At 42.3% G+C, this 25,424-nt stretch overlaps 1 protein-coding gene across 4 annotated transcripts in view; it reads left to right on the forward strand.

Moving 5' to 3' along the window:
- LOC111866034 (solute carrier family 12 member 4) overlaps positions 1–25,424 on the forward strand; it is a 306,831-nt gene that overhangs the window by 169,629 nt on the left and 111,778 nt on the right. The window contains exon 1 of one of the 4 annotated variants that reach the window (XM_023854543.2): positions 16,966–17,366. The exons of 2 other annotated variants lie outside the window; for them this stretch is intronic. In XM_023854543.2, coding sequence (XP_023710311.1) covers positions 17,141–17,366 — 226 coding nt within the window. In that variant the 5' untranslated portion in view covers positions 16,966–17,140. Of the gene's footprint in view, positions 1–16,965; positions 17,367–25,424 lie in introns of those variants that run through there. One more of the 4 variants, XM_033752076.1, reaches the window with a different exon arrangement.

Raw genomic sequence — 25,424 nt, forward strand, 5'->3', positions numbered from 1 at the left:
TAAAGCGGCAAGGACGTGAAGCTGACCACTCACCTCCATCTCATGCCGAGGTTAAGAATGGTAGAGCTATATCTACCCTCCCCCGTACGTCGTCAGCCCCTTTAATTAGGCACAGGGAAAACATTTTACTTTGCAGGGTTTGTTTTCTGTGCAATTGTTATGATGAGTTTTATTGGATGATATAACGGCGTGTAGTCTTCTGCAAGTCAGCCGACGTTTCGGTGGAACATGTTGCCTTCATCTTATAGGGTCGAAGTTTAATATAAGCTCGAGATTTAAAAATTCCACCGTCAACATCAGTGCACTTTGCAACTCGTGTGAGGACATGGCGTGAAGCTCGTCTGTACCGTGTACAATCTACTGTACAGTGAAATATTACTATCTCGATGCAACTCGTGTGAGGACATGGCGTGTTGCTCGTCTGTACAGTGTGCAGTGTACTGTACAGTGAAATAGCTCTATCTCGGTGCAACTCGTGTGAGGACATGGCGTGTTGCTCGTCTGTACAGTGAAACAGCTCTATCTCGGTGCAACTCGTGTGAGGACATGGCGTGAAGCTCGTCTGTACCGTGTACAGTGTACTGCACAGTGAAATATTACTATCTCGATGCAGCTCGTGTGAGGACATGGCGTGTTGCTCGTCTGTACAGTGAAACAGCTCTATCTCGGTGCAACTCGTGTGAGGACATGGCGTGAAGCTCGTCTGTACCGTGTACAGTCTACTGTACAGTGAAATAGCTCTATCTCGGTGCCACTCGTGTGAGGACATGGCGTGAAGCTCGTCTGTACCGTGTACAGTGTACTGTACAGTGAAACAGCTCTATCTCGGAAACCGTTTGGAATAGAACACATGTACATATACACTTTTTTGCTTGGAATGACCGATACTATGGCCTCACAGAATATTGACCTTTCCTCCTGGGACATCCTGTATATGGAGACAGTCTATTAGCTGCTGTGAAATTGGTTTCGAGCAGTTTATTCCAGTCGGTATGCCTGTCAATTTAAAACTAATATTTCTGATTTAGAACGACACCGAGCCCCAAAATTACGATCTGCCAGTGTTTTCACTTTCTGAATAGAAACATTAGAACTACACATAAAAATGTAAAATTATCGCTCTGTTTAATTATGCACCACACCATGAAGACGTATGAAGAGCTCCACCATTCTTAACCTCGGCATATCATGGAGATGAATAGTCAGCTTCACGCTTCGGCTGCTTTATCTTCAGCGAACGTTTCATCGTTATTCATTGGATAGAAGGCTGGATGGGACCCAGAGCCGGTGTGGACCCTGTGGAGAAAAGTATTTTACCCCTGCCGGGAATCGAACCGTGATTGTCAAGCCCGTAGCTTGTCGCTATACCGACTGAACTATGTCGGCTCCTTAAACAAGTCACATTTGAAGACTCTCTCAGTAACTAGTCTATGTGGCGTAAGGAAGAACTGTAGCGTAGTTGGTTGAGTCACTATGCGACAAGCCGGAAGGTCGCGGGTTCGATTCTCAACGAGGTCACTGAATTTTTCAATTGACTTAATCCTTTAATCAGCACTATGGCCCGGGGTCGACTCTAACAGAAATGAGTACCAGGAATCTTCCTGGGGTTAAAGAGCGGCTGGCGCATAAGCCTAACAACCTTACCGTCATCTGTGAGGCGTTTAGAAAATGTGGGAGCCTCGACGTCTCACAACCCTTTGGGCCTTCACGGCATGTTACAGGAATAGCCTTACTTTTTTATTTATATAAGGAAAAAGTTTTGTTCTAATTTAAGATAGTATCCCGGAATTTTCTTTGGGGAGCTGAGGAAAACCATAAGAAATGTCAAGCAGAATAGTCAGTGTACCTGGTAAGATTTGAGACAGGTACCTCCGAATACAAGTCATAAGCATTACGGTTTGAGCCAACTTCCTTCATGAAGCTACACACAGAAGTAGCCACATGTTTGTCTTTCTATGTATATATAGGGCTGTGAGTCTCACTTGTTTTGCGCTGTCGGGAAAGGAACGGATCAGTCTGCAGTGTTTTGTAACAGAAGACGTCGATGAAAGCGAATACTTACGAAAGGTAAATGGGAGGTTAATATAATGGATCTTGGCAGAGACGATACGAAAGTGTGGACTGCATACAGCTCTCACTCATAATAGGATCGAAATGGCGAGCTTTTGTAAACACGGTAATGGACCTTCGGTTTCCTTCAATGGAAGAAGTGTTTTGAGCCGTCTGAGTAATGTGTTTTCGAGGAATAATTCATGCCAGGTTTCTAGTTACAAATAAAGGTAAAAGGTAAAGTTATTCCTGTGCTTAATTAATTAAACATCACACTAAAAGACGTATGGAGGAGTGGAAGTGTAGCTCTATGGTTGCCCTCGTAACTAAATAGAAGTGAGTTATCAGTTTCACACCTCGGCCTCTTTAACTCCGGGGGAAAGAGCCCCCCGGTACCCATTGGATAGGAGGCTGGGTGGGCCCCACAGCCAGTCAGAATATTACGGAGAAGATGAAAATTTCGTCCCTGCTGGGAATCAAATCCTGCCCGTCCAACTCATAGCCTGTAGGTATACCGACCGAGCTGTCCCGGTGTTTTCTGGAGTTAAATACGTGGATAATTTTATATTGTCCTCGTCTTATTAAATCAAGATATAATTATTAATGAAGTTAATAAAAACAAATACAAATTTATTAAAGGCAACTAATGATTTAAAACACACGTAACAGAACGACGATCGTTTACACCCAATTTACTTCTTTAATGCCACATTCAAGCTCAGTTTCGTTTGCATTATTTTTAACATTTTATTACATTATTTTATGTAATCTTGATTTTGAAGAATGTATCCATTGTAATTTGCAGTTCAGTGATTATGCAGTTTATTTTTGGGCCACCTGATGATGAGCTATAAAGTCGAAACACGTAGTTGTAAGGAATCACAACAGTATTTCGGCTCGTGGCCAGTAATAATGGGTTCTGGATTGAATGATTGGGTTTATTAACGCATCCTTTTACAATCACTTTTAATCACCAAAACAATTTACAATAACTCGCAATACGTCTTCTAAGTCTGCTTTCACTAGTCGTTGCTTGGTTACAGGTCTCAACAATGGCTATTCGTCTGCAGAGTTTTCACTATCCGTTTCCTGGCAACGGATTTTAACACAAACTATAATTGTAACACTCCCTATATCACTGTACTGCAGCACACATAAAGACTTCAAATCACATGTTAAGTCTTCGCTGGCTTACTTCTAATTTTTCTTCAACAACTAACTTCCAGTGACAATATCCTACCGAAAACTACCTGAACTCAAAGTCAAAGTTATGTTACTACCGACGGTCAGTAGGCCAGTCTGTCCTGGAATAAAGCACCCATCTGGGGCTTAAGACCAGATGTTTATTACTGTCAGACAGTTGTGGGTTTGTTGATGTGGGGCGCTCTCTCTGACGAGAGAACGGGTCTGTCGTTTGCCAGAGTCACAGTCAGCAGTAACAAGTCTGTTGTCAGTATGTACAGTTGACATTTTACGTGCTAATAAATGTATGTATATACAGCATATAAAAGGCCTCTGTCAGTCAAGACTCATTACAACAGATCATGTTTTATCATTAGTAGCTCCTGTTACAACAGCTGTCTAGTCACTTGAACGATCGTATGCTTGACCGCCACCAAGTTTAAGCCTCTTCTACTCCCTATGTCGGGCTTCGCCTTGTCCAATGTTGCGAACATTTCCGTTATCATGATTTTGTGTGACTTCTGCTTGTTGCCTGCATAATTTTGTTATATAATCATAAAATTACAGAAGTATGGAAGTCACGTGCAACTCGCGAATCGGTGTGCGCCTTGGAAAATGTCCAATAATGCGGAGAACTTTATGTTTCAGCCGCTGAAATTTCAGTAGATGGTTGTCTGCCGCACACTCCCAGGCGGTGCAAGCATAAGTCATTATACTCCTAATGAGTGTTTTGTGGAGGGTCAGTTTAATGTTAGCGCTTAATCTCTCGCTTTTGAATAGGGAACATACTTTAATGAATGTTCTGAAGACCTTGGCTACGATTATTTCTATGTGTAATCTTCATGTAACTGTTTTATCGAAGATTACTCCGAGATATTTAACACTATTTACAGATGGAATTTTTCGTCCATTCAGTGTAAGATTGGAAACAGAAGCGACCCATTCGAGGTACAGTACTATCCCAGAATTTTCTTTGGAGGGACTGAAATAACCCACGAAAAGTCTGTCATAATAGCCAGTGTCTCGTCCGCCGAGTTTCGATTGACGAACCCCCGAGTACGAGTCCGTATTGTTATCGCTACGCCAGCCTGTTCGGTGATAATGGTTCGGTTCGCATATCGGTAAGTTTCCAGCCTGTAATCATGAGATTACTGCTACGTAATAATATGATCAGGCAGTGTACGAGTTTTATATGAATCATAGTTAAAAATCATTCAGCTATGAAACAGGTAACCGAAAAGATCGAACCATAAATAATCAGATTTATTTAATGAATGCAGGTATCTCTGTGCAGTGAGAGGGTCCCTCAGGCGGTACTGCATTCTGTCTATCCCCACCGCCATTTATCTGGATCTAAACCCAGTAGTGGCATTCCCACATTTAGTATGACAAATGTTCAGGTCAACTGATACCCATATTTTCTTATAAAACACGCACTGGAGACTGCGCAGAGCTATCATGTCCGACAGCCAACATCCGGCTGTTTCGACATCCAGTAGGGCTTACCGGTTGTAAAACCCTTTGAAGCCTGGAATTAATTGCGAGTTGAATGATTTGGAGAGGTAATTTTGGGGGGATCTCCAGAGCGAGGTGTTTTAAATTTTAATTTAAATCCGGAGGTTAGAATCAGAAGCACGCAGTTGAAACTTGAAACGGGAACCATTTCAGTATTTCAAGAGTTGTGTCTCATGGATTGAAACGCCGTGTAGTCTGGCGAAATTCAGCATTCAGCGGGAGTTGATGCGCGCGACAGTAGGACCTCTGTTGCTAGGCAACGGATCAGGAAGGACGCAGAAAACAGTACGGGACAAGAGAAGACGGTGTTTTCCATGAGGTCCGCCCAGAGGCCTTGTAACGGGAAGTTCCAAGGGAGCAGTTGTCAAGAACTGGGTCGACTTCTGGAGGTGGCAGTCTAAATTAGTTGAGAAGAAATGGCAAGAAATGAATTAAGACTGTGATAGGAGACTTCATATGCGATTGGAAGTTACAGTGAGACGGTTATAAATCCGTTGCCAGGATACAGCTATAATAACATCAAATCAAATGTCTCAGAATTTGCTTGTAAACAAAAGGAAACTATGATTTCTAAATAATACAAGAATTCAGATGATCATCTTCTGAGATATGACACCGTGTTGTCCGATAAAATCACAGTGACGTTTCCTATGACACATACCGCCTACCATTTCCTTCAAAATTCTTTCCAATTCATCTGTTATCCTACCATCCCATGCTATGCAGTGTTGATACTGAGAGATTCTAAAGGGTTCTGACGAAGGTGGATGACACACAAAATTACTGGGGTTTTTTACTTTTTCCATCGTCCGAAATTCTAGGTAATAGAGGACACGACGTTTCGGAAACTGGATCTGTTTCCGTCTTCAGGTGAGAAAGGAAGGCACCTTTCTAAGGAGCCCAACTGAGTAGGTGTCTTCCTTTCTTACCTGAAGACGGAAACACATCCAGTTTCCGAAATGTCGTGTCCTCTGTTACCTAGAATTCCGGACGATGGAAAAAGTCCAAAAACCCAGTAATTCACTGAGAGTTTCGGGAAACCCCCAAGACATGTCTTCAGCCCATATTACCGTTCAGTTATGCTGTTCTCCTGCAACAAATCTCTTCTTCCTTTGTACCGTCACGGCTTGATAAAACTAGAATATGTCTCTTTACTATTTGTCAGCTGACCCGTTGCTGATTGCACGTCCAACAGTCCGAAATAGCAAAATCTAATTATAATTTTGTTAATTTCGCCAAGTGCTGGATGTAAATTTCGCAAGGGCTGTAATTGCTACGCTACGGGGAGAACAGTAGGCACTCTGATTGTATCGGTTGATGGAATCATGTAATTAGATGTGAATGTTACAAAGGCACCGATAGGGACAGCACGTGTTTGTCGGGATGTCGGTTTGTATGTCATGGTAAGGTTAGTGCGGTACTGTGGCTCTTACTGATATTGTCACGTGTTACTACTGACTAGGTACGAGATGGGCTCAGGTGCACACGGTAGCATAGTTGGTTGAGGCACTATGTTACAAGTCGGAAGGTCGCGGGATCGAGTCCCGATAAGGAGGATTATTTTTTTTCAATTTACCTAATCCTTCCAGCCGCACTATGGCCCTGGGGTCGACTCAGCCTCTGACAGAAATGAGTACGAGGAATATTCTTGGGGGGTAAAGGGCGGCCGACACGTAAGGCTGACCTCACAACAATCTGTGAGCCGATTGTCTAGTAAATGTGGGAGCCTCAACTTCTCACATCGCTTTGGGCCTCCGTGGCATGTTACAGAGGTAGCTTTACTCTTTTGTCTTTTTTCTTTCTCTTCTCCACGTCGTTCAGACCGACTCTGGGGCTCAACCACCCTCCTACCCAGTGGATACCGGGAGTAAAGAGGCAGGGGCGTGAAGCTGACCACTCACCTCCAACTAGTGTCGAAATCAAGAAAATCAGGGAAAACTTTACCTTTTTTAAATAAATTCTGGGATAATACCTCTATTAGATCACTATTGTTTCCTTCTAGATCCATTCCTGTTCATCATTCTTCACACTGTTCGACGCTACGCGATCCAGCTGCTGGCAGAGGCGCCGCGCTGCTGTAACTCGAATGGATCCGTGCGTCGGATTCCTTATGTGGCGCTCTACCCCCCAGTCATCCACTAAACTACTTCTCGGAACAGAACTTCGCGTAGTTTCAAACTTTGCGCTCTTTAAAACTTTTGTGTTGAAGTGTAGGCAGAGGGAAACAACAAAATAACTCCCCAAATTCTATAATATGATTTATATCTAATGTTGCTCTCTCTGTCGTTTTAGGTGAGTACCAGTTCCCACATTCCGGTTGGTGCATTTCGGTGAGTTCCCACAAGTTTTTTTCTACTTCATACGAACAAGAAACGATCAGAATACAAATTCTCGACAAGTTTTGTCATATTTCTTGTAGCACGTACTGTGGGCCCCAAATGTTCACAGTTCACTAACAAGGACTGCTCAGTTCCTACATGTCAAATTAGAATTCGGTTAACAACGATTCAGAATTACTGAAAGTGACATATGTATTCAGTATTTTCTATTCTGTTGTTTTTGTCAATAATATAGGTTTTTAACTCAGTCGGTATAGCGACGAGCTACAGGCAAGACGGCCGGAGAGTTAGGTCTCGACTGCCGGCGGAGCCAACAGATTTCTCAGCTCTCCACAGCGTCCAGACATGCTTTGGGGCCCACCCAGCCTCGTATCCAATGGGTACCGGGGGTAAAGCGGCAGGTGCGTCAAGCTGACCACTCACTCCCCCATACGTCTTCATGTCATTGTGCTTAATTAATTAGGCAGTGAAATAATCTTCTCTTTACCTTTTATTGCCTGTAATGCAGCGTTTCATAACATGGTTCTGCTTCCGTCATCAGGGTACGGGAATGGAGATTGGATGGATTTAATTGACCCAGTAGGTTTTATAATTTTACTTGACGACGGAAGCAGATAAATCTTTCGAACAGTTGTTTTAACCAGAAATGAGACCATGTGCGATTCCCAAGATATGTCCCTTTAATAACCACTTACGTCACAGACCTTACACAAATCACTTATTTATCTCTTTTTGTTTTTATTGAGCTTCACGATATTTATGCAACTGAATGTTACCTTACGGGTTGTCTTAGCGGTAAAACTGTACACTCGTATTCGGGAGGTACTCGGATCGAATCCCGGCACGGACATGGACTCTCCCGGCTGGAAGGGCGGCTAATGGTGTTTTTTTTCTCCATTGAGATTCCGGGCAACAGTACTTGGATTAACGCATCACGTCTTCCTTTCTAATCCCGCCCAGTTCACCCTTCTGCCGTCGCCCTACCATCCGACTCTGTATGGTCCAGATGCTCTTATCAATATCGTTGAGTAGACTATAGAGGAAGGAAAGAAAGCACTTACGATATTATATTTTTGGACATTATCCATCGTCCTGTGTTTATCTAAAACACCGCCGTATTGTGTTTTAGATAAACACAGGACGATGGATAATGTCCATATACTAATGTACCATCACAAACTTTTAGATCGTATTTTCTATACGTACTGTTCCTTTTTACCTAAAAAGGTAAAGCTATCCCTACAACTGGCCGTGGAGGCCCATAGGGTTGTGAGTCGTCGAGGCTCCCACATTTTCTAGACAGTCGGTTCACAGATGGCGGTGATGTTGTCAGCCTAAACCTCCAGAAATATTCATGGTACTCATTTCTGTTAGAGGCCGAGTCAATTCCAAGGCCATAGTGCGGCTGGAAGGATTAGGTCAGTTGAAAAATCTAACCTCATCAAGTATCGAGCCCGAGTCTTTCCGGCTTGTGGCATGCCTGCATGTGTGAGCCGATTGTCTAGAAAAAATGTGGGAGCCTCGACGTCTCACAATCCCATGGGCCACCACGGCCTGGTACAGGGATAGCTTACCGTTCTCATTTTCCAGTACTGTTAATATCACTTACAAACCCGCTTGCTGCATAGACGAATTTTCCAACTGTGTACTCCCCGTGCCATGTCGGCAACTTCTCCGACGCAACTGTATGGCGGGTCAGTATTTTTACAGCTATGTAGGCGGTTTGTATCAGAGATTATTCTGTTGTCCGATTTTGTTGCTTCTTTCTTGCATTATTTACTAATTATGTTTAATAATAGTAATAAATTTATTGTTGAGTTAACTTAACATAGTTATGTGAGACTGTGCACCGTTTAACACCGAATTATTACTACGTAGGCTCGTGTTCTCTTCACATCTTCCGGTTACCCTTCGTTCCATTTGAATATGGCCCCCATGTTATTTCATTGGCGATATATAAATTGCGTAATGCCTTTTATTGTCTTCTTTATGTACAGTGTTTCCCAATCATTACAGCGTCATAGCATAACTGATTCAGTTGCAACAAATTCCCAATTATCTTTATTATGCTTACCGTCTGCTACAGTCTTTTATCAGATCTCGTAAATCATCCTCCTCATCTTGTCATCTCAGCCTGGGACGTCCTATCTTTGTCCCACCTCATGACTTACTCTTACACAATTTCTTAGCCATTTTTTTGGATCCATTCTAATAACATAACCGAAACACTGCATGATTTTCCTTTTAATATCCGTTGCAAGATCAGCCAACTTTACCTTCCCCGTATAAATTACAACTCTTTGACACGTGTCAATTATTTCTCGCGATTTTATATTCGCGTGTAACATACGTGAATTGGGTCACGGGATCTGCGTGTTTTGTTTTCGACTAGTCTGTTATTGACCCAGACTCGAATGGAACTGACCAATGTTATACTGGAAATATTCGATCCGTTGTTCTGTCTTCCTGTACGTCTCTTCCTCGCGCCATTTTACGTCTGCTAAGCGACGCTTCGTGGCTCTTGTTGAGTTCCAAGTTCATTCCTTCAGCGGTTTCTGCCGGATTACGTCGTGTGGGTTGCCTTAAGAGTGTGATATCTGTATAGCTCGAAGTCTTGTTCGCCAGCTAAGTGATAAATTGTGTATAGATTGAATTTGTTTTATATTCATTTAATTCAGATGGGAAGTGAAAGTGTAACATATTGTCAAGAGCACAGACTGGCGTTGTGCTGCATTGTCATGTATTATAGTGTTTCGACTTCATACGGTCGTCATCAGGTAGATTATTGGTGGATGTTTGGAGGCTACCATTCACAAACACCACACAGAACTGCGTCATACTGAATACCAAAACCGTCATTCTCAACAACAGCGAAATTCCGAAACAACACTTCTTATTAACAGACATAAGGGCCGCGCCATAGCTCAAACGGTTACTCTGTGGCTTCTCACCACAGCGGCCCGGGTTCGATCCCGGGTATAGTCAGGTGGAATTTGTGGTGGACAAAGTGGCGCTGGGGCAGGTTTNCATTTTAGATCACAGAACTAAAAACAATACAGTGTAATAACTACATATATAATCTATCTGACGATGACCTTTCAATGTCGAAACATGTTAAATAAATAACTATAACACACGATAAAGTAGCGCACGAAGTGTCTAGAAACACGATAAGAAATTGCACCCCCAAAACTGTCCCTGTGAATTAAATGATGTAACTACTGCAACAGGATGCAAAAGTGCAATATTTGCTGCATAAAATAGCCTGGTCTACATGAGTGTTTAAGAAACGGTTAATCCTCGGATAATATTTACAAACTTCCATTTTGAATATCGAGATATTTATGTAGTTTCTTTTAAATTTAATTTGTAACTTAAGACTTTGCCTACTTTGACGAGTGCCGGACGTACGCTCGTGTTTATGTAACTATAGCTGTATTCGCATCTGTGAAACTCGAAATTTTTCATTCTTACCAAAAAATATTTGGAGATTGCCTGTTAACAAGTTTCATCATAGATTTTAGAAATTTATTGTTTAACTGTTGAATTAATTTCGGCTAAAAATACGCTGAAAAGAGCATGTAATCTCACTGGACTTAATATTTTAGTATAGACCAGCCGCACTGTGGCCCTGGGGTCGACTCAACCTCTAACAGAAATGAGTACCAGGAATCTTCCTGGGGGTAAAGGGCGGCCGGCGTGTAAGGCTCTCAACCTCACAACCATCTATGAGCCGATTATTCTAGAAAATGTGGGGGCCTCGACGTCTCACAACCCTATGGGCCTCCACGACCTGTTACAGGGGTAGCTTTACCTTTACTTTATATCCGCTAACAGTTGTGGATATATTTACTTTCTCTTAGTATCCCTGCTTCTCCAGAGTCAGCGTACTTAAACGCTGGCTTTTCATAGCTGAATCTTTGGTTCAATGCCAGGGCAGGCCATGTATGGGGTATGTGGCTGTGAGAATAGCACAAGAACAGATGCCTCTCCGAATTTCTTCGGGTTTTTCATTTCCAGTAACAATTCTACCATTGATTTCTATTCCTTTGTGACCGATTTCTGAGTTATGCGACAGGCCCAACCAGTCAGCGCGTCTTTACAATTTCGGTTCACAACTGGGGGCGTCATCTCTGAGTTGGCATGTTGCTGAACTGAGAATGAAGGAGTTAAACTCAATTTAGGATTGTGATAGCATTTCTGTAATGACTTTGAGGTGATGACTTCAATACAAATCGTGATAGGAATCCATGTGAAGTTGACTTTTAATAGTTCATTTTATAAATTGTAATTTCTTGGTCTTTAAGTGTCATGTTTACATTACTTCAGCTGAATAATAAATTCATTTTATTTTTAAACTGTATAACAATCGACGAGAAGTTAAATCTGCTGTAACGAGCGAAAGGATTTGGTGAGGTGAGTCGGAAGAAGATTCAACTAACTTTTGGGATATCTGTGGCACGGGCTTTCCGCGCTGGCAATGACACCTCCTCTCTCGAAGAAAAGGACTGATGCTGCTATTAAGGGTGAGTGCAACACTGCTTTCTATGCCATTATCACTCTTATGCGCTGGATTTCAGGCTGTATGCTCTCTTGACGCGCAGAGTCACATATTAGAACTGGGTAATTTCTCCAATTCAGAACTGTGTACATTCCAAAAAAGAACTGGATAAGTGTTCCAGTCGAGAAATGCGTACACTCCAATTCACAATGCGGTAAACGCTAGAATTCAGAATTAAGCAAACACTGCAATTCACGCTTAATTAGACGCACAATTCAGGACTAGGTAGAACGGCGGGAATTTCTGTTTTGTGAGCAGCTACTGTGACTGAAGTTTGCGTCGTTTTGTTCCATTCGTCCAGGCACAGATACTAGGATAGTAGTTACCTCAGCGGGCCATGAGCCCCTCCTACCGGATCTGTTCCAGTTTCCGTGTGTATTTGTTCCCTCATCTGCGCTGAGGTAACAAGCTGAAGATGAAGAGAGACTGCGTGAACACTGCGCAGTGACGGTGGGTGAAGCTGTGCGCATGTTGCCCCGCGTTACCGCTCTAAAGGCACGAGAGACACGCAACAGAAGAGAGTGGAGCTGATTAATGTCCAAGGACAGTAAAAACTATTCCTTACGGAAAAGCACCGAGAGAAATGTAAGTGGAGAATGACAGATAGAGAGAAGAAGATAATAAGACTAAGAATAAAAGGGCAGACAGAGAATTATGAAAGAAGTTAAATGGGAGATCAGAGGACAGGGACCGAGTACGTTGGCTCAGGCGGTAAGGATTATGATTTTTGTTCGAGAGGTTCGAATCTCATTTGGTACTCTTACTATTCTGAGGTATATCGTGGTTTTACTCAGTCCTATGCAGATTTCGGGATAGAACCTCAAGTTAGGCTACGACCAGCGGCGTCCGTAGTCTAGGAGTAACGTTCCCACCTCATGACTCAAGGTACGCGGGTTCAAACCCGGCGGAGGTCGTGGAATTTTTAAGGGCGGAAAAATTCAGGGAACAAGTCCTCCGGGAGGGACTTTAAGCCGTGGGTCCCGTGTCGTAGCTTTACGGCACGTAAAAGAACTTCATGTCTCAAGGAGACCTCTGAGCCAAATTGTAAGGACATTTCCCGCCCAACAATAGTCTCTAACGCCTCTGGTAGATGGGGGAAGCATCTAGATACCACTGAGCCAGTAGAGGCCGAACTCGCTGTCTGAGTCGGGTCTGATGGCACGCACCAGTACCGGTAGGGTATAGAGACTGGTAGAATATTACAGGGGGACGTACAATAGATCAAACTGGTCGCGGTGCATGGGGAAACCCACCCCCTCCAATAATAATAATAATAATAGGCTACGACCGCTTCCTTCCATGTCCCTTGCGATTCATTGTTCGCGAACCTTGCTATCATTCTACCCAGCTATTGACAGCATCCTGAAGTCACTGACTTCATGGATCTGAGCTCTTCTTGAGAAGCTGAAATTGTGCAACTCCTCTAGAAATTCCCAGCATTTTATGGAACCTGAATGTTCATTACCATGTTCACAAGAGCCCTCCACTNGTAGATGTCGCATGTCGTCACGTATGAAAGCTAAGACTACACTTTATGTTCTACTACTTGATGCGACATTAACCGTACGGACGTCGTACTGGTCGTGTCGCTGTGTGTTCCAGCCCTTAGTCTTCCTAATGGTCTTTTTTCCTTGTGGCTTTCCCACCTCTTCTGTACCGTTCTCTACACTGCCCGTCTCATCCTCCCTGCTTTTATCATTTTAATTATGCTTGGGGAAGAGTAAAAGTTACGGAGCTCCTCATTGTTCAGTTTTATCGTGAAATAAACCATAAGTAAACAATAAAGGGTATTGATCGACACAATAACATAATTAAAAATTAAATAGAAAATTAACCGTTAAACAGAGGGAGACAACAGAAAAAATAGGGATAAATAAAAGGAAACTGGAAACATAAAAGCGAGGAACTTGAGAACGACTCACCCTGAGAGAAACAAGAATATCAAGAGAAGTATGATATATCGCTGTTACGCAGTAGCGCTTTCACTGAGGGGGTCGGTGGGTAGGAGCATGGAGACACCTCGCGTACGGCGTACCTGATCTACCTCCAGACTTTAGCTGAGTCGTCTGTCCCCTGACCTACGTAGATAGCTATCTCTCTGCACCCCCCTAGCAATGGTCGGTATGGCCTGGGTGACTTTTCAAGGTACGGGATTCGAGAACAGTATATCAGGAACGATCTACAGTTAGTTTAGCATATTTGCACTGTGCTGCCACCATGTGGTCTCTAACCGTAAATGTATCTCTTCGGGGATTTGGCACCGGAATATAGGTGAAACACAATGAGGTGACTATTTCCATTGTTATTAATACATTACAGTTTGAGTATTGAGAGGACGACATTGCGCAATTGGTCGCGACACCTCAGTCTCATCAGGGTGACGCTGTGACGCTACTCATTAATTTTCGTAGGTATCTGGCCCATTGGCGCTAGTATAAACAGTAGTTAGTTAGTTAGTTAGTTAGTTATTTAGAGAGGGTGAGTTTCCCAATGCACCGCGACCAGTTTGATCTATTGTCCTTCCATCTATGATATTCTACCAGTCTCTATACCCCACCGATAAATGGTGCGTACCATCAGTCCCACCGAGCAAGCGAGTTCGGCCATTTGCTTAGCGGTGTCTATAATGCTTCCCCCATCTGTCGGAGGCCTTAGAGACTATTGTTGGGCGGGAAACGTCCTGGAATTTGGCTCAGTCATCCCCTTTGGGGATATGAGGTTCTTTTACATGCCGTAAAGTTAACGACACGGGACACACAGCTTGAAGTCCCTCCCGGAGGACTTGTTCCCTGAATTTTTCCGCCCTTAAAAATTCGACGACCTCCGCCGGGTATTTGAACCCGCGTACCACGAGTCATGAGGAGGGAACGTTACCTCTAGACTACGGAGGCCGCTTAGTATAAACAGTAGAAAACTGGCTCCTGTGTTTCTGCCCCCCCCCTCCCGACGTTCCGGAAGAGACTCTCTGAGGTTAAGTTGTTGTCAGAGTGGAAGGGAGGAAGCTCGTGTTATTTACACTTGTTGTAAACCAAAATAAAGCTCCTCAACATTGAGTGTATATCGTTATAAATCATCCAGGCAGCCTAAACGCTTTGGAGCCTGCGTGACCTTTCTTCATATCGATCTTCATAAATCGACTTGTTACGTCACCGACACGACCATTACTTGTCACTTTCCGGACTAAGGAATATTCTTCTGTGGGGAGTTCGGGCATTTAACGTTTTAATGACTGAATTTATTGTACGTGTTATATATAGATTCAGTTCGTACCTCACAGGAAACATTACGTCTCTGCTACAGAGTCCAAACGGTTTCGGGAAAGAGTCTCTGCTTATTGTGAGAACTATACGGAACAGACAGGTACACTGAGAGGGCAATGTGTTAAAGCAGGTGGTACATATAGTTACCACTGGGTTTGAAAGTGTTAGCGCCGCTTTCAGTATCTAGTCCATATAACGTCGGTTGAGAGGATGACAGATGAACGATGAATTGGAGGGGACTTGCAAGGAAGCGGTCGTGGAATTTGCCTCGAGAGATTGAGGAAAACCACGGAGAACTTCAGTTAGAATATCCCGTGTCCCGGCAGAGATTCGAACCGAACACCTCCCGAATACGAGTCTAGAGCTTCACCTTTAGACCAGCCTGTTCTGTTTAAAGAATGTCATTCCTCTGAACTGTTTATTATGAATTATGTAACGACGCGTTCATTGCTGATACTTTTGGCGCCAGGAATTTGCTGAGAAGACGGACCTGAAGCTGCTTCATGCCTTCACCCCCCCGCCCCTCCTACATTCCCTCTACCTCCAGCTGGTCACTTGTGCTACTTTTTCCCTACGTTGTATCATCTCTCTCAGGTTAAGAAGGGTGTAGTTGTCCCTGTGCTTAATTAACCAAACACCAAGCCATGAAGGCAGGGGGTGTGGAGGTATAGCGTCACCATTCTTGATCTCTTCACTAGATTGAGGTGAGTGGTCAGCTTAATCCTCGAGGAAAAAGCCTCCGAGACCCATCGTATAGGAGACTGGACGCTATGGTGTAAAGAAAAATCTTTTCACCTGCCGGGAATCGAACCCCAGCCATCCATCCCGTACTCTGTCGCTATACTGACTGAGGTATCATGGCTCCTTGTTTTATCTCTTGTGTCAAATACGACCCTTTGCAGCACAACCACTAGTTATTGTTCTCATTTATCCTATTGTTCTCTCTAGGTTCCTTTACTGGCCTAAACCTGCTTGCATTTCTTACTCTGATCCTGAAGATGGAGGAAACATGTTTCTCCGATATGTCCGTGATATTCTACCAGCCTACACGGCGTTATATTCTAGAAGATACAGCACTTTATGATCACCGCTGTGAGAACCTCAAATGCAGCGTATTTTCTGTTTTGATACCCCTTATTTGTCTTGAGTTTTAACCTGGTTACCTACATAGAAAGACCAACCCCTCCTCTCGTGGAAGAGGAGGCCCCATTTCTGAGCACATAAAAAGTCTTTCAACGAACAAAAATTTGGCCATGAGTCCCGACTAGGACCCGAACCAAGAATAACTATGCTGGCGAGGGCCAGCAGCAATTTACTGCTATCCTGTGATAGTTCTTTCCAGAACTTCTTGTCATAAAGTCGTTAGTTTAGGTATAAAATGGGGTTCTGTTCTTTCCACAAGACGTGCATAATTATTTCTGTTTTTTATAATTGTATTATTTAAATTAATTACGTTTAATTCGTTTCGGGTACGTGTTTTCCCAACTATGTCCTGAATGTACCCCATATTTCTGAGAAATTTCGTCTCTTCTGTTTCTCTGCTTTTGTTTGCTTTTCTTTATTTGTCAATATTCGCACTTTAGTGCTTTATATTAATACTGAGAGAGCCACGGTTTGTGAAATATAACATGTCAGGCAAATATCAATCTTTCTGTTACTCATGCGCCAACAGATTTAAGAATGCGACAACAAAAGAAAACAAAATATCCCCTTTTTTTGTTGTTTGAGCGGACGTGAACAGTTTGATTTTGTTTGATGTTAGCAGAGAGAACAGTACGGACGAGGATGCTGTACGGGTGCAGAGAAGGGTGTGGCGGGAGCAGAGGAGAGGGCGATAGTGTTGATCTCTTGCGGCGGGCGGAGGAGTTATATGACTGTGCCAGTCTGCATATGAAGGTTGTAGCGGGTACATCTCTCTGAGTCCCGGGCCCAGACGAAAATTTATCTAAAATCGAGTAAAAATAAACTAAATAACATCATTCCTAAAAATATACAGTTTAAGAAATTCTGAAGAGAAGAACAGATACTATATGTAAAGAGATAATCTAACAAAATAATCTGTTCTTAATTAAAATAATTAAAAACATAAATTTCATTATATCTAAATTTGTCTTTTAAAAAACGTGACAGTTCATAGAGGGGTTTATTTGTTTAAATACAGAACTGGATTATTTCTGCTCTTATTTTCTTTAGAATTCGATATCTGAGTTTCTTCCGAAATATCCGAATTCGCGATGTCGAATAATAGTGCTACAGTACCAACAGCAACTACTGATTCCTCAAGATTTGTCACGGAAAAAGTTTCTGAAGAAGGTGGCGTGATTTCGGGCTCAACAGGGGGAAGTCCTGCATCGAAACACAGTAGTACTGGTGGTGGCGGTGGGGGTGGTACACCTCAAACAACAAATAAAGGGGGCGTACCAGATGGTAACTGCCCCCCGAGTGCTGTTCCTCAAAAAGGTAAGGCAAGACAAAATTATGACCTTAAAATAATTATAAGGAAATAAATATGTGGATTTGTTTGATAATATCAGGACAGTAATTCCCAAACCATGTGCTTCGTCTCGGCCCAAGTTTAAATCGTTCAGGGTCAATAGAATGTACGTAGTAAAGTGAAAAATATTTTGATGTATTTTTTCGGGACCGGATTGATCTGGCTCAGGATAGAGAGACCTTTGTGAGGCTCTTAGGAATACGGTGACGTACCTTGGGGTACCATAAAAGATCAGGATATTCTCGAGTAGCTGAGCGACTGGCAGCTTCTCAAGAATTCCGCTCCAGGTAGTTGTTTATGTTTTGTTTGACGTATACATTGTTTGTATAGAAATATATTCAAGCACTCTAGAGAGCCTAACAGGATTGTGACAAGTATCTGGATTTAGAACGCTTGTTGAAATTATTTACAGAACATAGAAATGAGTATTTAAGAATTGCGGTCTTGGAATCCAGTTACATGACTTAGAAAGTAAGGTGATATATGTACAATCAGAGATATTAGAGAAATAATAATAATAAATTAAGGCTGGGCTACGTAGAACTAGCAGAAATTCCGTATATGATTTGTTTTATGGATTCTGAATCATCAGATCACCAGAATATTAGTAGCAATAAGTTAATCTGTGTCGAAAATTATACGAAAAATTTATATAGGCGTTTACTTACTACACGCTTAATTTCCAAAAATTAGAAATGAATTATTTAAAATTCAAAACTCTGAACATGTATCGGCTTCAAAAATTACAACTTGCGGATAACTGTTGTGCGCATAAATATATCTGATACAAATGTATCTTAATTATATGTTTTATCGTATACATATATATATGAATTATTAATTTTGCGTAAGTGTAATGTTTTAGACAGATATCCTAAGTAATTAATTTCTATAAAGACTGGATAATCAACGACAAACTGAAAATATTAACACAGGAATCAAATTTGTTATACGCCATCTGATTCCACAGAAATACATTCATAATTGGAATAAATACTAAATCAATATACAGTAAAATTATTTACAGGGGAAAGTAAAGGTTAGAGATTTGTTATTAAAAAAGTAGATGTGATTAATTCGTATATATAGGCTATAACGTTGTTGCTGTTGAACTGCAACCTAATGGAATTGCATCACAGATTAAAGAAATGTCAGGAAAAAATACGTCTGTAACATATTCTTACTTGGCGCCCAGCCCTTCTTGAAGAGCCGCCAATTCTGTAGCTACTTAAGAATTTCCCAGCACTTTATGAAACCCGAAGGTTCATACCGTTTCCACTAGAGCCCTCCACTGGTCCCTATCCTGAGCCAGACCAATCCAATCCACACCACCCCATCCTATCTCTCTAAGATCCATTTTAATATTATCCACCCACCTACGCCTTGGTATTCCCAGTGGTCTCTTTCCTTCTGGCTTTCCCACCAACATCCTATACGCATTCCTTGTCTCCCCATTTGTGCTACATGCCCTGCCCATCTCATCCTCCTTGGCTTGGCTATTCTAATTATAGTTGAAGAAAAGTAAAAGTTATGAAGCTCCTCATTATGCAGTTTTAATATATTCTACACATTTCAATAATGAAGCAGTTTTATGCTCAGGAAGTCACAATATTAAAAATTTCAGTGAAGAATTTTTAACAATCTTGACAGATAAATTAAAATAAACGTAGACAAATTTGCATAGGCCTTCTGCTAAGTTACATTTCCCAGTGGGATTTATTGTCTATCGGGGTAACTAATCTCATTATGCATGAACAGCACTGACTGTTACATGGACGCGATAAAATTAACCCCAAACACGCGCGTATGTCGTATTATATTCATGAAGATGTGGATTCAAGCAGTCATGTAGGTTCATTGCTTTTGTATTATCTTCATACACCTGTCATGTGCCCAGTTGGTTTCACATTAGAGCTCTTGACACGATATCTCCTGCATGGATATTTTGAACAGGAAAGAAACCTTCCAGATCTTCGTAAAAGAAGTCACCTTTCGTGATAAATACTAACCACATTACATATCAAAGTATCAGTATTCACAGAATGAGTTTCATGCGCGGACAAAAATGACTGTTTGCTTGTTCGTAACCCCTTTAGTTCATGCAGCATGTGTGCCCTAGAAAGTCGTTGCTATGGTCGCCGTAAAATACGTAATTTAAAAGCTTTCACTGCCAGATACCAAGCTTTATATATATATATGGATGTAAATAAACATAAATTAGAATATCAGGTACTGGAAGGTAATTCGTTTTTAAAAATTGTCTTGCGGTACAGTGAAATTATTTGAAGATATCAGATTCCAAATTTTCACTCCCTAAATTATCCTGTAAAGGTCAGATAAATGTGTCTCTGTAACAGGCCGTGAAGGCCCATAGGGATGTGAGACCTCGAGGCTCCCACATTTTCTAGACAGTCGGCTCAAAGATGGCGGTGAGATTGTCAGTCTTACGCAACGGCTGCCCTTTACCCCAGGAAGATTCCTGGTACTCATTTCTGTTAGAGACTGAGTGGAACCCAGGGCCACAGTGCGGCTGGAAGTATTAGGTCAATTGAAAAAATTTGTTATTTGAAGATATCAGATTCCAAATTTTCACTCCCTAAATTATGCTGTAAAGGTAAGATAAAGGTGTCCCTGTAACAGGCCGTGAAGGCCCATAGGGATGTGAGACGTCGAGGCTCCCACATTTTCTAGACAGTAGGCTCAAAGATGGCGATGAGATTGTCAGTCTTACGCAACGGCTGCCCTTTACCCCCAGGAAGATTCCTGGTACTCATTTCTATTAGAGGCTGAGTGGAACCCAGGGCCACAGTGCGGCTGGAAGTATTAGGTCAATTGAAAAAATTTGTTATTTGAAGATATCAGATTCCAAATTTTCACTCCCTAAATTATGCTGTAAAGGTAAGATAAAGGTGTCCCTGTAACAGGCCGTGAAGGCCCATAGGGATGTGAGACGTTGAGGCTCCCGCATTTTCTAGACAGTAGGCTCAAAGATGGCGGTGAGATTGTCAGTCTTACGCAACGGCTGCCCTTTACCCCCAGGAAGATTCCTGGTACTCATTTCTATTAGAGGCTGAGTGGAACCCAGGGCCACAGTGCGGCTGGAGGTCAATTAAAAAAGATTCAGTGACCTCATGGGGAATCGATCCCGCGACCATCCGACTTGTAATCTAGTACCTCAGCCAACTATGCTACCGCTTGCCCCCCCCCCCACAAATTATCCTGTCGGATGAAAAACTTGAAATTGTGTGCATTGAAACCTTACTTATTGTAAAGAGGAATTTGCTTCGTAAGGTATGTAGCACTCCAACATAATTTATCGGGCTTAGTAGGTATAGCGACGGGCTACGGGCTGGACCCGAGTTCAATTCCAGGCAATGAAAGATTATTCTCCTCTCCACAATATTTAGACCGGCTCTGCGGCCTACCCAGCCTCCTATCCAATGGGTACCGGGGGATCTTTCTCCGGGTGTAAAGCGGCAGAGGCGTGAAGCTGACCGCTCATTTCTGTTAGTGCCGAGCTCAAGAAGCTATACTTTCACTCCCCCCTACGTCTTCATGGCATAGTGCTTAATTAATTAAGCACAGGGACAAATTTATCTTTACCATTAAGCATTCAAAACTTTTATTACTCTTCGACCTTTACGGTCCTCCGAAACGTCGATGAACTGCCGGATTACTGGGTTACATCCCAGAAGATGTTATTACTCTTATTAGGCAGAGCCGCGCGAATTAATGAAAGTGTTTCGGGAATAGCAGCAGCTTCTGTCTAGCCCGTGAAATGTAGCAAGATAACTTTATTACTCTGAGCCTAGCGAAGACTAAGGTCAAAGGTGAAGACACAACCTGGAATCGTAACCCACAATACTGCCCTGGCTGGTCGCAGACAATGGTAAATGATAATTTTGGAATGATTATTGGCAGGACGAACCGGAAATACTCCCAGAGATTTCTGTCTCAGTATTAGAATTTGAATCAAAAATTTCACACAGTAGTATTAATTGTTTTTATTATTATTTATGTAATATTTCACATAATCCCGGTAAAGAACCTTGGCTCTAAGGACTGAAAGCCGAAAACTAACTTCCAAGTCTGCATAATATTGTACAGTCCATAAAATGTTATAAATGGCGCAATCAGAAAGCTGGGTAAATATACAGAGTGTCTCAAAAATTGGAGCACGCGGTAGCGTAGTTGGTCGAGAGGCTATGCTACAAGCCGGAAGGTTGCGAGTTCAAGTCCCGATGAGGTCATTAGATTTTTTCAGTTAACTTATTCCTTCCAGCCGCACTATGGCCCTGGAGTAGACTCAGCCTCTAACAGAAGTGAATACCTGGAATATTCCTGGGAGTAAAGCGCGGCCGGCGCGTAAAGCTGAAAACCTTACCGCCATCTTTGAGCCGATTGTCTAGATAATGTGGGACCCTCAACGTCTCACGACCCTCTGGGCCTTCACGGCCTGGTACAGGGATAGCTTTACTGTTTGTACTTTATATGAATTGATATTCCCTTATTGTATATTTCTTCTTCAGTCGCTTATTAAGAATCTAATTAGTTTCACGACGAGTCCTTAAGAGCTGATTCATTTCAGGTTAACTCTTTATTTATTTGCATGCTGATTCAAGGGTCTGAAGACCAATTATAAAATAAGGACGAGCAATGAAGGAAAGAAACACACAGACACAAAAGAAAAGAGAAAGACAACTTGTATCGTTTAGACAGTAATAAATATTCAGTTGCACTATTCATTATGAAATGAGAAGATCATGCATACATACATTGATATGAAATACAATTAATAATATAATAAGTAAGAAATTCACATTATAAAATATGTATAAGAAACCCCCTACTTATTCCTAATACGTCAACGTCCCTACAGACGTTAGCAGCCGAAACGCATCTAGCAGAAAGACAATATTTACTTGAACAGCAAACGTTGACCAAAACAAATTATCTGATGTATCAAGCAAGATGAGTCCGCGCGGTAGCTTAATTGGATCAGGCACTATGCTACAAGCCGGAAAGTCGTGAGTTCGGTTCCCGATGAGGTCATTGGATTTTTCAATTGGCTTAATCCTTCCAGCCGCACTATGGCCCTGGGGCCGACTCAGCCTCTAACAAAATGAGTACCAGGAATCTTCTTGTGGGTAAAGGGCTGCCAGCAGGCGCGTAAGGCTGACAACTTCACCGCCATCTGTGAGCCGATTGTCTAGAGAAAATGTGGGAGCCTCGACGTCTCACAACCCTATGGGCCTCCACGTCCTGTTTCAGGGATAGCTTTACGTTTTTGCATTACCGAACAGGAACTCGAAGACAAGGAGTTTGCTGATGAGAAGGACGGAATGTAGAACCAAGTTAAACTTGAAACAGGAATAGTACACCGAGACGATACCTTCCCTTACGTAAGGTGTGGAGTTCTAACTGCTCTGAAGTACAGCTGCAAGGGACATGGGTAAAGAAAAGGTATAGAAGAAATAAAATTCCGCAAATTAAGTGTCATGTTTCGTATTCCGGAGACCCTAAACGTCATATTGATACCAGCATCGGTTATCCGAACGTCTTTCATGGTTTTACTCACTCTCTTCTGGTGAATTATAGGATAGTATGTAGGATAATATATTAAATAAGCTACGATAATTTTCTTTCCTTCATAATGGATTCATTACCTTATCATTCGACGCCAACATACCTCGTACAGTTAAGAATCCATTGCTAATTGAATTAAGAAACTTTGGAACTAACTTGTGTCCATATGTGTGATGCGTGAGCTTGCTTAGTAACGTAGAAATTGAGGGATACTATCTACCGAGATGTGACGCCGTGTAGTCCTGTAGAAGTTCCATCTTCAGGACTAAAGAATAAGACAAGCAAGAATCAATGTTTACTGCTTGTTTCGTGCTGGCTACTTGGTTTAGACTACCGGCCTGAAGATGGTGGCAGTACTTACCTCCGAAACGTCATTAAAGTTCTATAGGGTGTCACACACTAGAAGACACCACTATGAGAACATCAGATTCAAAATGAAATGAGTCTTTTTATTTTATTTTTCTGACTTCTTTCACAGTCTGATTTTGTTAAAAAGATTGCGTTTCGGAAAATGTTTCCATTTCTATCTTCAGGTGAACAAGGCAGGATAGAAAATCTATTCCGTTGGGTCAGAAGTAGAGCCATTCTAAAACAATGAACCATGGGTAGGTTTTCCTTCTTCTCCTCTTCGCATGAAAATGCTAAGAGAACAAATCTCTGAAACGTACCAGCAAAATGCAAAATAATACGTAGGATCTTCTGAGGTTCCCACGGCCGTGGCTTTGAAGAGTCCTATCTTCTGGGATATAACGCCGTGTATTCCGTTCCACGTCTGCCTTCTTCGACCCTGAAGTTGGAAGTTACATGTTCCTCCAAAACATCTGTTGCCGTTCAACGGACTACACAGCGTTATATCCTAGAAGATATAACTTTTCATAATTATTTTTTTTTTCCAATGGCTCTTCCAGCCCATTCAGGGCCCAGACCTCTTATTCAGTTCCGTAATCATTTATCACAGACAGTAGGGCTCCTTGGATGAGTGATCAGCCCGCCGGAAGGCACACAGGACAACACAAACAGAGAGTAAACGCATGCGCGCACACAACCTCATTGCCATGAGTAGGATTGGAACCCACGATTCCAGCGTCCGAGAGAGCGAAGACAGTACATGCCTTAAACCACGCAGATACTGTGACCGGCTTATACAAAATACTAACTTTATAATGCATAACATCATCTTAAAAATTCTTTAAACTTAAACAGAAGTTAGCCTATTTAGAAACACTCTTAGCTACTTCCTATGACCTCCAGAGCCCTCTTGTGAATACTGAACGAAACTAGCCATTTCCATACATGATAACTGACCTGGAAACCGCAATTAGGTAACGGTAGAATCCAGTGACGTTGAAACAGATGATAAGGCCACATACCCTGAAGAAGCTCATTTTTAAATTGTGTCTAAGGAGCAGAGAGGCGGAAATTCAGTCTTGTATCTTGTTTGTGCACGCTCGGACAGGATCTCAGTTCAGTGACGTGGCATCTGATGTCAATGTGTTGCAGTGACATACAAGCATGAAGCCCCGTTGGCTTTCAGTGGGCAATTGTTAAGAACAAACTTAGCCCAAAGTATCTGACATCAGTAATCTGAAAATTTCTGGAACATAGCTTAGTTGGTTGAGGCACTATGCTACAAGCCGGAAGGTCCGGGGATCGAATCCCGATGAGGTCATTGGATTTTTTAAATTGACCTAAACCTTCCAGCCACACTATGTCCCTGGGGTCGACTCAGCCTCTAACAAAAATGAGTGCCAGGAATATTCTTGTATGTAAAGGGCGCGTAAGGCTGACAACCTCACCGCCATCTGTGAGCTGATTGTCTAGAAAATGTGGGAACCTCAACATCTCACAACCCTATGGGCCTCCACGGCCTGTTACAGGGATACCTTTACTTTACTTACTGCTATATAATACCCTATATTAATATATTCCCACTCAAAGGCATGGATGTCTGTGTTTGTATTTATTCTGCCTTTGTGTTGTCCTGTGTATAGGTAGCGGCCTTGCTACGGGCTGATCCCCTGTCCAGGGAGACCTACCGTCTGTGTAAAAAAAGATTACGATACTGACGAAGAGGCCAGGGTCAAACAAAGGGCTATGAGCCCTGAATGAATGAATGAATATTAATATGACTGAACTGTGATGTCCTTGGTTCCAAGACCAAATAAATTAGGAAAATGTAGTGTATTAATTCTTTACAGGATTTATTTTATTTGTTTGTAATTTATTTAAGGACGCTGTCAGTAGCTCATATTATATAACATTGAATGCTAGATTGTGAATAATGAACTGGGGAGGATTCGGAAGGAGGAGGTCATGACATAATTCAGGGTACTGCTTCGAGATTCTCCTGGGAGGACTGACGAATATCATAAAATATCTTACGATATTTGGTGATCGGCTAGTTTCGAACCTAGGACCTGTCGGTTTCAAGTCGAGAC

The sequence above is a fragment of the Cryptotermes secundus genome, unplaced genomic scaffold (assembly GCF_002891405.2).
Source record: "Cryptotermes secundus unplaced genomic scaffold, Csec_1.0 scaffold163, whole genome shotgun sequence".
NCBI classification, from domain to species: Eukaryota; Metazoa; Arthropoda; class Insecta; order Blattodea; family Kalotermitidae; genus Cryptotermes; species Cryptotermes secundus.